The following is a 15,617-nucleotide window of genomic DNA, read 5'->3' as shown; positions in this document are numbered from 1 at the left end:
CGGGGCTGCCGGGGGCAGCGGCCCTCGCCACACAGGGCCGGGCACCGCCGCGAGCGGCTGAGGCGCCGGTAACCCCTGGCGGCGGGCGCCATTTCGCGCAGGGCGGCGGCGGGGCGAGGCCGCGGCGCCTGAGGCAACGGCCGCCCCCGCCCCGCCCGGCCCCGCCCCGGCCCCGGCGGCGGCAGCGCGGGCTGGGCCGGCCGCGGCGGCGCCGCCTCCCCGGGCACCTCCGCGCCATGTGCTGCCGCCGCCGCCCGCCGCGGGGGCCGCGCCGCGCTCGCCGCCGCCGCTGAGCGCGTGAGGGGCGGGCGGGCGGCGGGGCCGGGGCGGCCCGTGCGGCGCGGAGCGAGCGGCGGCAGCCGCGGGAGGAGCGGCGGCGAGGAGGAGAGCGCACGTCCATGGAGCACAACCACCTCCACCTGCACAACGGCTCGCTCCTGGCGCACCACCGGTATGGCTGTGGCCTGGGCTATGCCCCCGTCGTCTACTACAGCCTGCTGCTCTGCCTCGGGCTGCCCGGTGAGTGCGCGGCTCGCGCCGCGGCGCCCGCCGACTTGGCGGCCGGCAGCATCCCCGGCCGCGGGTCCCGCGCGGGAGGAAGTTCGCGCCGGGCTGCGCGGAGCCGGGAGCGCGCCCGGGAGGCTGCGGGCAGGCAGGGGCTGGACCGCATCCCTGCCCGGGAAGGGGAGAGAGCCGGCGCGGAGGTGCTGCGAGCGAGGAGAGCAAAGGGACCCCAGAGGGAAAGAAGGGAAGTTTCGGGCCGGGGTGTTGGCACCCACGCCAGCACAGGGATGAACACACGGATGTCCCAGGAGCGCCCAAGAGCATCCTCGTCCCGTCTGCAACGGGGGGCCACGCTGCTTGTCCTCCCGCAGGCAGGACTGCAGGAGCTGCCCATGCGCTCCTGTCCTGCTGCTGCGGAGCCTCCGCGGGAGCATCGCACCCCGCTCCGAGCATCCTGCCCCGCTCCTGCATCCTGCCTTGGGCAACCGCGGTGCTCCCAAGGACAGGGGGAACATGCCAGGAAAAAGTTAGAGCAGTCTGGTTTGTTCAGGTGAATCTGTATCCTCAGGATGCCAGGCATGACAGTTGGGTTGTATTTCTCTATAACAGGAGCCCCATGCTTAAAGTGTTGTGTAAATGGCAAGCAGCAGTGATAGTTAATAGGTCTGCAATGTCTAGATGTTTTGTTCTCCTTAATTCCTTTGGCTTAGAAAATGATGTTCTTCAAGCAATTAATTCATTGGGAAAAAAATTAATCAGAGAACCCTGTCTCTCAACAGAACATATGCAATTACCACTCTGCATATGAATCGATGTTCTTTGTTTTTTTTCCCTCCCTGTTTATAATTAAATTTTGAAGACTGGCTAACAGTTCAGAGAGCTGGAAAGTTAAGTCCCGTATTTACGCAGAGAACATGCAGCGCATAGGCAAGTGTCTCTGCTCTCCAGCACCTCAACTCTCAGCCCTGACCTGAAGGGACCTGACCAGCAGGGATGAGAAGGTGGTTTTCTGTTCATTAATTCTTTAGGAGCTGCTGCAAAGTAATGATAGGCTCCAATCTTAACATCTGTTCTGGGGGAAGTGACCGAGACCGTCTCAAGATTATCCAGGGAAGAAGTTGTTGTGAAGGAGTCTGTGGCTATGTTAGCCTTTGTCTCTGGAACTGGGGAAAGCCTTACATGTGCAGGCAAGAAAAATCAGTTAATGAGGGTTCTGCACATACTCGCACCAGTTCCCTAAGGATATGACATTGTAATTACAGACCCAACACTGTCATTCTAAGAACGTGGTTAAGCATGATCCGAACTAGCCACGGGGACGCACGTCTCCCGAGAGCTCGGGTGCCCGTTTGATTAGAGCAATGGCACCAACAGACGGCTCAGCAGCAGGACTAGCCAAAACATTTGGTGGGGCAGCATGGCTGGGTTCTGTAGATTTACCTCAGGTATTAATTTGTGTCTGCTCATTCAGTGCCTCTTATCTGAGGTCACAGATGTCTGAGGCTATGTGAAAACACCACACATGCACCATAGGCTGAGTAAAAGCACCGTGTGAGAAAGCCTAGAGGCTGGGGAATTTATGTTTCAATTTGACATTGCTTTTCAGTTTTACTTTTTTTTTCAGTTTTGCTTTTTTCAGTTTCAGAAATTGTAAGAGTAGCATAACCATCCATTAGATGAGAGCTCTCAAGTCTATGGGATCTGAGTAATTAGCTTCGTGCGATGCCAAAAAAATTGAAAGAAACGTTATCTAGCATCTATCCTCCAATGCAGCATTAGCGCATAGCGTGCTGAAGTGGAAATGGTTAACTCCTTGCCATGAACCATAGAAGACTGATGAGAGGGGAAAGCACTTAACTGTTTTTGCCTTTTCTGCTCTAGTGTCTGAAGGAAATTTTCACTAACTCAACACCTCCACTTTGAGGCCGAGTTGTGCCAGGTCTGCTTGTGTATGCAGGGAAAGCAGCATTTCCCCATGCTTGTGTAACACACGCAGCTGAGCAGATCCTCTCCTCAGCAGTGACTCCTTCTCCCTCCCTGTTCAACCAGGCCCCAGAAAGTCTGAAAAAGGCAGGGAGCACCGAGAGAAAAGCGAGCTCTCTCTGCCCCTTCAGTGAGGCAGCACAGCACACACGGGCACGAGCCTGGACCCTGCACACCAGGGCAACGAGAGCTGAAGCGCTGCTCTCCAACCTCACCTCCGCCAGGCCGGGGGGTACAACCTCTCCAGACGTAACTGTGCCTTATGCTCAGCTGAGACGTGAGGTTGCTGCTTTTCCCTCTATGCAGGAGTAACAAGACTGTTTTCTGAAACGCGCTTTGTGAGTTGGTCCTTTGGATTTCTGACGTTTCAACTCCTATTCAGAGAGGTGGCCCACGAGTGTTCAGTATCACGGGCAGGAGCTGAGGAGTATCTGGGCGACGTGGAGGGAGAAACTGCACATGCATCCGTGAGGAGCTGAGGGAGGGAGCAGCATGGGAAGAGGGATCTTACTCTGTGTCAGACAGTTAGCTGGGGGTTTCTGCAGACCCTACTCTGTCATCTCTGCACTCAGCTTTTTTATGTCAGTTTGAGAAGACTTCTGAAGCATCTCCAGTTAGCTGGGAGGTAAGAGAAGGACGCAGGAAGGTTTAATGGAAGCATTTCTTGATTTATCGAGAGAAAATGTCAAAGAAGAGGTGTCGGATGTGGGAGAGGGAAGAAATTGCTCTGATTCAATCAAAGAGGGGGCTGGTAGGGCGAGGAAGCAAAGAGCAACAAGACTCCCAAGTTATCAGCCCGTAGTCTGTTTCCTGTTCGGAGGCTGGCGCAAGCAGCCGCACCAAGAGCTCCTGCTCTGGCAGGGCCAGCGAACACAGCCAGGAAGGTCAGGCGCAGACGCTGGAGCGCTCGCTGCCGAGAGCTGCCTTTGACCCTGATTTCTGCCTCATCAGAAGATGCAGCAGCAGAATTGCCGTGTGTAAATCACATTCCCCTTTGCGAGGGTACGGCATCCTGCTGCTAAAAGTAGCAGCGTTTCCTCAGCCAGGGCCTGACCTGCGCTGTGCTTCCAGCTGCATCCCAACACTGGCAGCACTAAGAAATGAGTAAAACCTGGATTTCTTATCTGCATGCTCTGTTTTCAGCTTCAGGGATGACCACATACTAGGAACACAAAGCAAAGGCACCTACCCAGCACCACCACAGCTCTCTAACAGATAACACTCATGCAGACGCCCCAGAGAAATGTCTCTCACAACAGTGACTTTGGAGTGACAGTTAGAGAGTCCACAAATTTGCTACTTCTACTTCTTCTGCTTTAAATAGATAAATAAAAAGCAGATTCAGGCCTGCAGGCTGGGGAAAGCAGCCTGGATGCCCTTGGCAGATTCCCGTGTGAACAGGCACCTTTCCGGACCTGCAGCTGAACAAGGCATCACAGGGGTGGCCACTTTCGGCACTGAAGCCCCAGCCACATGCGGAGCACACTCAGCCCCTAACCAGGAGCACGTGCGAGCTCAGCAGGGTGTCTTACCTCTCCAACACGGTGGGCCTCGTGCTCCTTTTTACTCTCCAAGGAGAGTTACACAAGATGGGCCCTCGCTTATCAAATGACAGAGCAGCTGCCTGCGCACAGCCAGCCAGGTGTGTAACACTCGCACTGCGCCTGTGAAAACTGCCATGGAGCCACAGACAAAACGGAATGATGGAGAACAAGGTGCTCCCCCTCAGGAAAGATGGGAGCTGCTTCTGCCCCTGCCAGAACCATTCGCGTGGCCATGGCCACATGGCCTTCTCCCCATGTGCTGCCTAGCAAAAAGTGAGCTCCCCAGCGAGGCCTGCAGGCTGGGGCACTGTCCTGGCAAAACGTCCTGCCTGCAGGCTGCAGGCTGAGCAGCCCTCAAGTAAGAGGACACAGCTTCTATGTACAGTGCTCAGGTCCCTGCAGAAACACCTGGGTACTGTCCAAGTCATCCTTAGCTGGCTGATTTCTAGGAGAAGTGAAAGGAGGAGGAAGCAAAGAGGGCGATGGAAGAAAGAATGGATGATTTTTACAGAAGACAGCAGCAAGGAGAGGTGATGGAGATGGTTGTAGGAGAAGCTTTTGAGTAGTCCCTCCAGGCAGTTATCACTAGCAGGAGGGAATGCATCAGTGTCAACAGGGGTGAAGCTTTACCAGATGGTGAGGCTAAAGGTAAGAAATATGAAGTGTTGTGAACTTCTAAGTAAAGGAAAAGGAGGTGGAGAGGGGGTAGCAGTGTACAAGCAATAAGTGTGTTTGCAGCCTAGTTTTCTTCTCCCTGGTGGCGTAGAGGGAACAAGACCTGAAGAGCTTAAGTGTCTTTGCCATCTCTCTGCTTACAGGCACGACCTTGGTAGCACAACAAGTGGGAAGGGGGACGGGTAGTGATTTTTGTTGATGACTCAAATGGCACTAACACCCAGTAAACACCAAAGCAGGCAACAGGGAGATGTACATGCTGTACACTTTTTTGGATGTCTCTGACCTTTTTTGGATGCCTACCATCTACTGTGTAGTGTATTCTTCTCCAGGCTGATTAAAGAGAACATTTCTAACACTTGCATAAATCATAGTGTAGCCTCTCTCACACCTTAACAATAGAAGGAAATTCTCAAAATATGAGTGGAAGAATCGTTACATGCAGAGTTATGACCTTGAAAACACAGCATACTTGGGCTCTTGTTCAAGAGATGAAGTTCACACAGTAAATAAGCTCCCTTGAGGTTTGATTCAGCACCCTTTTTATTCAAAGACCTAAAGATGCTTCCTTTAACTAAATATGAATCGGACCAAAAGTCAGTACATTGCAACCTGCTTAGAGGAGGACAAATAATTTGGCAGAACTTGTGACTTGCATACAAGTAAGAGCAGAAGAGGCAGATGACTAGCTCAGCTAACAGAGCTACTGAAGGGCACTGCAGCACATTACAGTAGCACTAGTGGACAGAGAAGAACAAAACTGCTGCTAACATGCTAAGAAAGAGTTGCTCCCTATTGTAAAATGAATGTTTTTTCTTTAAGGAAAGAAGAAACATTGCAAAAAATGATAGATTCATTACAAAGTTCCTGCACAGAAACAATGGCAGCGAGGCATGCATAAAAGAGCTGTTTGGTTTTGTCAGTACGTCTAGAAAACATGCCTATAAAGGAAGCGTAGAGCAGAACCCATGATGATGCAGAAGGACTTGATTGCACATCTATGAACGCCACCACAGAGCACAAGTGCTAACTTTGGTTTGGTTCTGCTAGATCAGTAGGAAACAACACTGGCAAGGCTCTAATGATAACGAGGTACAATATTTGGAAGATTCAATAGACTATGAAGTACACAACCTTGCATGGCAGGCTGCTAGAATGGATTGGGAAGGAAAAGCTCCAAAGGAGATTTTTCTTTGAAATGACAATGATGCAAAAGAGAGAGCACAGTCAGTTTGCACGGTAGGTGGGAAATGCAGAGCCCCCAGGAGCTGTTAAGAAGTCAGGCCATTCAAAAGCACTAGGCAGTCTAATATCCTGCTGTTCTTCATCCACCCCATTACTCGGTTCTCCTCTCCCCTCCTCTTCCTATCTTTCTGCTCCCCTCTGTAAAACAGGGGTGACTCAGCAGCGAGAAGCCAGGAGGAGCATGTCTTCATCTGCACGCATCAAAACAACTTACCAGCAGGCACGGAAGCAAAACGGGGACATTTCCTGACCTGATGCTCCTCTGAGTTGCACACCCAGGTGCAAATCAGTCTATGGCCACAGAAGCTTTTGCCTTCTGCTTCAGGTGGTCTTTCCTAGCCTGATCTTTTCCCACCAACTTTGAGAGGAGAAAGGGAAACAAAGTCACAGTTAACCCCATGCACACAATTCCACTTGCATTCCGCAAAGACACATATGTACATAAGGATCCTGAAGCCCAATGTGTGGAACGGTGTCTGTGCCGTTTCTGAGGGACACCTGACAGGAGCAGACAGCAGTTCTGCTGGTTGCCTCCCAGGATGCTGGTTTGACTATGCAGAGGATGAAGGAGGGAATGAAGTAGAGGCAGTCAAGCAGGACCTGGATTAGCAGTACGGAAGAGGACCGGGAGTTTTATCCCTTCATCTATGGCAAAGAAGCCTCCCTATTAATACGCTGAACACGTTTTCTTTGCTGAAATTGTTCTTTTGCTGCATCTGAAACAGAGTCGCTGGAACATACACTCATTTACCTTCACCCCCATTACAGTCATATGGTGCATGGACAGCGTAGATCATTCCACGAAAGGTTGTTTCTGGTTTTAAGCCAAATTCCTTGCCAGTAAGTTGCATCAAACCAGGATGTTTCACAGACATTTTTTGATGCCAGGTTTGTTTCATTCAATATCCAGACTGCCACCCTGAAGAATGACAGATATCTAGTGAGGATTTCTTAGTTGGGGAAACAAAGCCAAATCCTGATGGTTTTACCTAGACTGTAATTTGCTCATTATGTAAAACTGACATCCTCTCATGAGAAAGCTTAGCCATGGGATTTGCAAGCACAAACTGCTACCGTATTAACTAATGCTTTAGGGAGACATAATGATTTTGTTTAGCAAATCCACAATAAAAGGCAAAGTCCTCTCAGTTATTCATGTTTAGTAAAGGATTCACGCTGCTGCCCTTGGGCAATCGTGTCCTGCTTCCGCGCCATCCTGTCAGACCCTGCCAGCACTCACCCCGGGGCTCTGACCCTCAGCACTTAAATGGGAGGAATGGTTTGGTCAACCTCAGTCTCTGCTTACTTAAGCTTTGAGCTTTGCTGACCACGTGTCCCCACAGACACCTGCCAATTAGACATCTGGATTGTGTTGAACATCTCAGTCTCTGTGGATGTGTTGGATGAATGATAAAAATCTCTTTTTTGATTCATGTGTTGTTTTGCAAATTGTTTTTATTTGTTTTGCCTCCCAGCACTGATTTCCGATGGAAAGCTTTACTGTTCTGGTAGCAAAATGTGAGGTTAGATTTCGAAATGTCCTTGTGTAGGTGCCGCTAAGAAAGGTCCTACGGGGAAGGCACATCCAAAATCTTAAGAGGCTCTCTGCATTGCAGGCCCACGTGAAGAGGTGTATCTGTGTCTATCCTGTCTCAGTATTGATCCAACTACTATCAAAACGCACAGGGACATAATGCCTCTGTGGCTTACTTCTATTCATGTTTCCATATGTGTGTGAAGGCTGCATTAAGGGCCAGACCTCTGAAATAAAACAAACAAATACATTTTGTGGTGCAGTAAAGTGTCCTAGAATTGCGCTTATTGTTACAGACCTAAAAAAGAGGAGAATAGCCTTATAGGTGCCCTCGTATATATTTCTTCTGGAGCCTTAGAGCTGTGTCACCACCGTCATCTGTAAACACAGAGGAAGGGAAGGAGCATTCCCCAAAACAGCCTTGGTGAGATCGTGCCTGCTTGGGAAGGGCTTTCAGCGCTGCTTGGGAGGCTGCAGTGGAAGACGTGGCACAAAGTCCTGCTGTGCCTCAAAGGAGGTTACCTGAACTAAGGGCAGACCCCTCACCTGGGTGAGGAGGGGGAGATGGTGAGAGGAGAATCAGATCCCTGTTAGATTCATACAACGCACCAATCCAACGGGACCAGGCCCTCCGCTCAGTCCCAGACTGCCATTCCTTCCAGGCTGTTTTCACATTGCAATAATTAACTCTATTTTCTAAAGAATATTAAAAAACGCCTACTCCAAGTGCCTAAGCAAGCCACATGCAAGTGCAGTGTGTGTAACTCCACCTGTCTGCCAGGCAGTTACTGCGCTTAGCAGCCCTGAGCGGCTGGCGCGGCGGAAAACGACCGCTGGCCGTCGCCTTCTCCACACGGCTGCTGTGTCCGTGTCCACGAGCGGCAGCGCCTTTGGCCTGGCTAAAACCTTCCCCAGGCCTCAACAACCCAATCACGGGTGGTAGCGGCCGCTGCGGAGAGCAGCCACTCGGCAGGTTCTCCAGAGGTGCCCGGGCTAACACCGGCTGTCAGGGAGGAAAACGACCCCGGAGGCCACGTCCCAGTGCCCGCTGCAGCCTGCGGCACCGAGTTGGCAGTTCACTTGTGGCTTCGGAGTGCCGGCTCGTGCTGCGCCTTCCCTGGAGTTACAGTCTGCCTCGTGTAAAGGGGAGCTGGGCTTGTCCTAGGCAGCAGGGTTGGCCTTTAATCAGTCTCGGCCACCCTTTTACCCTCAACTTGCATGGGGCCAGTCAGTGCATGTGGGATTTCTAAGTGCAAATCACGAGCGCCTTTCTCCAAGGTGTGCGACCTCCTCCCGTTGCTGCCCTGCATCCCGTCAGGATACAGCTCTTGGGCTCCGATCTCCATGTGGCCGAGAGCCGGCTCAGGCTCTGGGCGGCCGCGCTCAGCCCAGGGGCGCGCGAGAGAGCCCCGAGTGACAAATAAAGCCGTCCTCTAAATCGGGCCTCGCGGGACCTCTCAGAGAAGGGAAAACCTGCATTCCACTCATTATATTCTGCAAAGTATCTCTTTATGCTTGGCAAGCGTTTAAGAAAGAATCTCAATGTATTATAATGAGAAGAACAAATCACTTTTTCTACAAACAAGCAAATGTGCTCACAAAGGTTGTTCCCTTTTGCTGCTGTATTGAATTTGACCTAGACTGACCAGACGAGAAACGAGCTGCTGTATCTTCTTTAATGCCAAATAGGATCTATGTGTCTCTTTAAGAATCCATCTAACCTGCTCCAACCAACATGATTCATAAACAGCTGTTTGCTTTGCCATAGCATTTGCTATATAAAATGTTTTATGTTATGTAGCATCTGTAAGAAATCACTAATTGTCATCGGTTTGCGCAGTGAGCAATCACACAAGGCACAAAAACCGCAGTGATCTCAAATCTATTGGCAAATGACTATTAGTGACCACAGTCAGATCTGGCAGCTGAACCCAGTCCATGCTTACATTTTAATAGTGCCTGCTAGTTTAGGGGAAATTGTCTATTTGCATCAAGCCCAATCTTCCCTTTTCTAGCATATAGTTTTAGTGTACTGCATTTACAGTTGAAGGATTTCTAAGCCTATGGAGGCCCTGCGTCTCAAGTATTTTAAAAGCAATTTAAAATTTCATGTTCATAAACAATCTCTCTACTATGTTACAGTCAGGTGACTAATGCATGGCCTGTAAAGTAGTTTTATGCACTGCTCTCCCTAGGAGTTCTTAGGGATCCTAGCAACAACGGCGCTTGGTAGAAGGTGTCCATTATATTCAGTGACCTAATGTTTATCACACTCGGTAAGCGACACTCGTGGCTACTTCATTTAGCTGGTTTATGATACTGAACTAGTGAACCACACAGTGCCTTATTCACAACGCAGCAGCACTACCACTTACATTATAAAGGCTAATTCACTGCAGAGGCTGCAGCGGTCATGCAAAATTCGCTCAGTAAAAAAAAAGCAAGGCCACCCTCTTGTTTGGACTCCTGCAATTGCTCCTGCTTAAGCTCCCCTGCAGTGCTAATAGGTGACGGAAGGAGCTTGGTAAAGCCCCACGAAGGCCATAGTTGGCTACTATTTGAGCTGTGAGAACAATCCAAAAAAACAAGGTGCTGGGGAATCAATTGTCCCTTTAGCTCGCAGGGATTGCTGCAGGTAGGCACGGAGGATGTTCCTCAGGCAAGAGGGAAGAACTTTTAATTGCCCCTTGCCTCGTACAGAGCCTTGATGCCTGCCCTCCCATTGGAGCCCCGAGGCCCTGTGCATTGCTAAGCTGGGGGGAATGAAGGGGACACAGCATTTGGTGGGGTGGAATTGTGCACAGCTCCTGGGTCCTGACAGGCTCCTATCCCCTCTCTACTGGAGTTGTCGCCAAGGCCGTCTCTGCAGGAGACCCAGCCTTGATGGCCTTGCTATGGTGAGGAAAGCAAAGCCAAAGCCACGGAGAAGCAAGGTCACCACTGAAGGTGATCCCTCTCAGACACCTAGGGCTTCCAAACACATGAATTTCAGTGCTGAAGTCCGTACCCAGGAGCTGGAGAAGTCAGGAGGTGTCAAAGCAGAGCTGTAGCAGTCTGCCAGACAAAGCAGGGCTGGGTTGGCAGGGCGCCCTAGTCAGCTGCAGCTCCACAATGAATGAACTAAAGACCTGCAGCTGAAAGAGCAAATGGATTGCAGCAAATTTCCAATAAGGAAAAAAGTTCTCCCAGAAACCCATGGTATTTGGGATATCACAGACTTTCAGATACTGCATCTCAAAGGCAACAGAATCTCATGATTGAAGAACTGAGACTGCCTTTTCTTACACTTGTTTCTCATAACTCACCAGTGGCATCTCTTGAGGCTTCAGCCAGATAGTCCATAATCAAGCCCTGATTCTCAACCAGATATTTATAAATTCAGAGTGCTGTGCTGCAGCAAGCAGTGCTGGCATAAATTCCTGTCCATCATCCTCTAATCCACTCCCAACATAGCCATCAATCTTTTTCAAATTCACATGATCTTAACTAGATTTGTACCTAGAAAAAAAAAAACACAGCAAGAAATAGGCAATTGAGGAGCACAGATATGTCCTGCAGTCACAGTTGCACATATGTTATAGTAGAGATATATATATATATTTTAAAGTAGAGGTTATTTTTATATCTCTATGATCATCCTTGCCATACTACCCACCTGGACTACAATATTAGTGCAAGAAAAAGGCTAAAAAACATTAAAACATTGTCCTGACTTAACTGCTTTTCCCTCTCATCTGTGGCTCCTATCTGCCCACAGCAGAGCTCTCCAGACGGGGGGACCAGGTATCCAGGAGCAATCGCCACGAGGGAACAGGTAGCCAGAGGCTCACAGCCTTCCCGCACACGTCTCGCTTCCCTGAGCATCAGACATTGTCCCAGGAATAACTCAGTGCTGGCTAGGAAATAAGTGAAGGACTGAATGGGTCACTTATCCATAGCTGCTCTTTAGTTCACCCGTACAGTCTGCACCAGGACAAATATTCCCAAACTCTTCTGCTAAGATATTGTCAAACTGGCAGTTTTCTGCTGCACCCCGCTATGTATCTGTTTTCATTAAACGGTACTACTATATTTCATGTCAACCCACCAGCAAAAGCCCTAATGTGATTCCAGGGAAGGCATTTCCAATAGAAGATACTGTAACCCTTGCAGAAAAATTGGATGGAGCTTGCATGTACTTTGTCAGATCACTTTTCTAATCCAGCTCACCAGACAAAGCTAGCTGGCATTACAGGAATAACCTGCACTTCAATACATGCTGTTCATACTCTTGCTAAGAACCCTGAGAAAGGGGGAAAGAAGGTACAGGAAAAGGAAGTGCTTGTAAATCTGCTCCTTCAGGCAAAAAGAAGGAGATTTTGAACCACAGAGCAAGACCCCCAGAATGGGCAGAAGGGGTGGAGAACACGTAGCTGCTGGTGTGTCTGGGCATGATGTGGATTCATCCCCCACATCAAAGCTCCCCTGAAACTGAGGCCAACATTTCTAGCAGGGCCTGGTGTCCCCAGGCATTCCCCTCTGCACACTCCCCCAGCTGCTGTGAATCAAATGCAAAGGACTTAGACAGGAGATGGATGCCATGGGTCACATCCAGCGTGCGAGAAGCCAAACCACTCAGCCGAGCTGGCCAAAAGCAACAGTGGCCACACAGTTGTGTTAAATGTTCCAACTCGAGGATTTCCTTGACAGAACATCACTCATCCAACCTCTAGGGCTCATCGGCAGGCACAACAGAGGCATTTCCTAAGCAAGTAAGTGAAAAATGACACAGCACTTCTAAGCATAGCACCTCCAGGTCCCCTCTAAGCTGAAATCAATGCAATTTCACTCATGTTAACAGAGGGCGGAATCAGGAAAATTCCTCTAAAGGTGACTTGAGATAAGACTGTTGGAAAGAATATACCTTTATATATATAGCAAGTTGATTGTCATGTTCAGTTTAGGTTTCTTCCAAGATACAAAATTAATAAATCCAGTCAATACAAAAATAGGTGACACTTATGAGGGCTATTACTCAAGACCAGTCATTCTGCAGCAGTTCATTTCCCTGACAGCAGAAATTATTCTCCCAGAAAGCAGCCTTGAAAGGCATTTATGAACAAGGAGATTTTCTCCAGTACTGAAAGTTAAATATACACATTTGCAGGGGTAGGGTATATGTCCTAGGTCATTGTTACTTTAATGTCAGTAACTTTCTCTCTCTAATTTAAAGGAATCCTTGCAATTATTGTTGATCCATCAAAGCTGGCAGAAATGTTTGAAGCTCTGGATGCACAGAAGGTGATTTATAGAATACTTTAAAAATGTCAAATGCAAATATTCAGCAGTCTGTTATACAGTAAACTAGCTCTCTGATTTTTTAATCAATATTTCAGGTATTCTAGTCAACCAATTTAAACTTTGAATGGGAATACACTAGTCTGTCTTATTCCAACGATACTTCTCCTACGAACAATAGGATTTTTCCCTAAGTTTAGGCTATAATGTAAGTTGTAAAGCAAGTTTGGCTGCACCTTGACCCTCCAGAAAGACTCTGGAGGGCTTCTAGGGCTCCTCAACCTCTGTGGGGAACTCTGCACTGGGGATTCAGAGTCCTTAGCATCCTTTAGAGCCCTGCTTCAACCAGCCTGTAACACGTAGCCTTAAGTGGAACCACAACTACAGGAGACCAAAATGCAAAGGATTGTGAGATCAGCAGTACTTTAACCATTTACCACATTATTTAAGTGGGATGCAACACTTTTAGGCATGGATTAAGGTCTGTATCCATGGCCAGAGTTGCAAGCAATAGTTTTCTGGAAATTCAGGGATGTTTACAGTTTTGCTGACTCAGAACATCCATCACATCTATTTCGACAAGCCTCATGTCCCTTAAGGCTTGCCAGCAGCGCTCCAGAGGAGAAATCCCTTGCAGCTGGAGACGGCCTTGCTTCTGAAGAGCAGCACTGAATAAGTAGTTCTTCATGGAGTAGCTGGTTCCAGTGGTAGGAACAGAGACAGTTCTCCAGCATCTGTAAAGAGGAGAGCAGGTCAAACAGGCAGGACTAATTACAGGAGCCTCATTCTGGGCAGCTCTGAAAACTCCAGAGTGCTGGGAAGTACATCCAGCCCGCAGTCAGAGCTGGGAACGCTTGCTTCCCAGGAAGACCTTCCCTGGATGGAATCCCACTTAGTAAAGAGACAATTACCTCACCCAGACCGCTTTGATTTCAGCTCTTTTTAGCTGGAGTTCAAATTTAAAACACGTGGGCACCATAAGCTAGGACAAGGAACAAAATGTCTCTCTCCAAATCTCATCCCACCCTTCTCACTTATTTGTCACCAAGACAGAAAAGTGAAAAAAGAGGAAATAAGGAGGTAGGGATGTGGGAGGTATTCAGTTTTTCCTCAAATATATATTTTTCTTATTAAAAGTATACATAACACATGAAAAGAAGGTCATTTCCCATCAAAACTGGCTCTTCCTGTATATCTGTTGCAAGAAGATGGCCAAGGGCTGCCAGAAACCACGTAACCCCATACATCTGGATCCCAGGACTTCCTCTCTTTCGCCACTTCTGGTGCACTGGGGCCTGGGTGACATCCCCTGGCGTATCCCCTAGCACAGCGCAGGGCCACGTGCTCCTCTCAGCACAAGGGTTTCCCTGAGGGACCCAGCTTTGGTGGTTCCCTTTCCCTTCCTTGCACTCCATTAGAGGAAGCCGTGTTGCCACATGCTTGCCAAGGAGCTGCGGCTCTGAACAAGCTCAAAGCTGATGTTACATCTTAATGACCTGTGTGTTTCTGTCTCCACAGCAAACATCTTGACAGTCATCATCCTTTCCCAGCTTGTTGCTCGCAGGCAGAAGTCCTCCTATAACTACCTTCTAGCTCTAGCTGCTGCCGACATCCTGGTTCTGTTCTTCATTGTTTTTGTTGACTTTCTCATGGAAGACTTTATCTTAAACAAACAGATGCCTCAGGTACTGGACAAAATAATCGAGGTCTTGGAGTTTTCTTCCATCCACACCTCCATTTGGATTACTGTCCCACTAACAATTGATAGGTACATAGCCGTGTGCCATCCGCTGCGGTATCACACAGTCTCCTACCCTGCTCGTACTCGAAAAGTCATCGTAAGTGTCTACATCACCTGCTTTTTGACCAGCATTCCCTATTACTGGTGGCCCAACATTTGGATTGAAGACTACATAAGCACATCAATGCATCATGTTCTCATCTGGATCCACTGCTTTACCGTTTACTTGGTGCCCTGCTCCATCTTCTTCATTCTGAACTCTATCATCGTGTACAAGCTGCGGCGGAAGAGCAATTTCCGCCTGAGAGGGTACTCCACAGGGAAAACCACAGCCATTCTGTTTACTATAACTTCTATTTTCGCCATACTTTGGGCGCCAAGAATAATCATGATATTGTATCACCTCTACGTATCGCCGATCCACAACAGCTGGGTGGTGCACATCGTGTCGGACATTGCCAATATGCTCGCGCTGCTGAACACTGCAATTAATTTCTTCCTCTACTGTTTTATTAGCAAAAGATTTCGCACAATGGCAGCTGCCACACTGAAGGCCTTCTTTAAGTGTCAAAAGCAACCTGTGCAATTCTATACAAACCATAACTTTTCAATAACAAGCAGCCCTTGGATTTCCCCTGCCAATTCTCATTGCATCAAAATGCTTGTTTACCAGTATGATAAGAATGGAAAGCCTATAAAAATATCACCATGAAAAGGACAACTGGTGGAGTTTGTGTGCAATTACTTTTCAAGTGGTTACATCTTCAGGATGTAATTTGCTGAAATGGCTGTTTTAAAGAGTGGTCATTTGATTTCATTTCCCTAGGAGACTGCGGGAAGATGAGACTGAGAAGGGAATAGGAGCACTTGATTTAGAAGCGATAGCAGCGCTTGATTTAGAAGCGACAGTGAGAAGGCCGATGCCTCCATCTCTTACATGGCATTTTGAATGTGCTTTGGAGTTCTAGTCTCAGTGTTCAGCCACACTCAAATGTTTTGGATTCAAGCACCAGTGCAGTCCAGAGTCATTAGAGGAGGGAAGCCACAACAGTGTTTAATTATGACCATTTAAAAGACCAAAAACCTAAAACAACAAAAAAAAAATCTTACTTGA

At 48.6% G+C, this 15,617-nt stretch overlaps 1 protein-coding gene across 1 annotated transcript; it reads left to right on the top strand.

Moving 5' to 3' along the window:
• Positions 1–355: 355 nt before the first annotated feature.
• GPR139 (G protein-coupled receptor 139) lies at positions 356–15,317 on the top strand. Its single transcript, XM_088529408.1, has 2 exons — positions 356–519; positions 14,281–15,317. Exons 1-2 carry the CDS (start codon positions 399–401, stop codon positions 15,213–15,215), a joined length of 1,056 nt encoding a protein of 351 aa, XP_088385534.1. The 5' UTR covers positions 356–398; the 3' UTR covers positions 15,216–15,317.
• The last annotated feature ends 300 nt before the right edge of the window (positions 15,318–15,617 follow it).

Source organism: Tinamus guttatus, unplaced genomic scaffold (genome assembly GCF_059628265.1).
Source record: "Tinamus guttatus ecotype Peru unplaced genomic scaffold, ASM5962826v1 Tinamus_guttatus_pri_ptg000330l, whole genome shotgun sequence".
Taxonomy (NCBI): domain Eukaryota; kingdom Metazoa; phylum Chordata; class Aves; order Tinamiformes; family Tinamidae; genus Tinamus; species Tinamus guttatus.
Note: the sequence above shows the minus strand (reverse complement) of the source record. Positions and strands in the feature narration are given on the sequence as shown.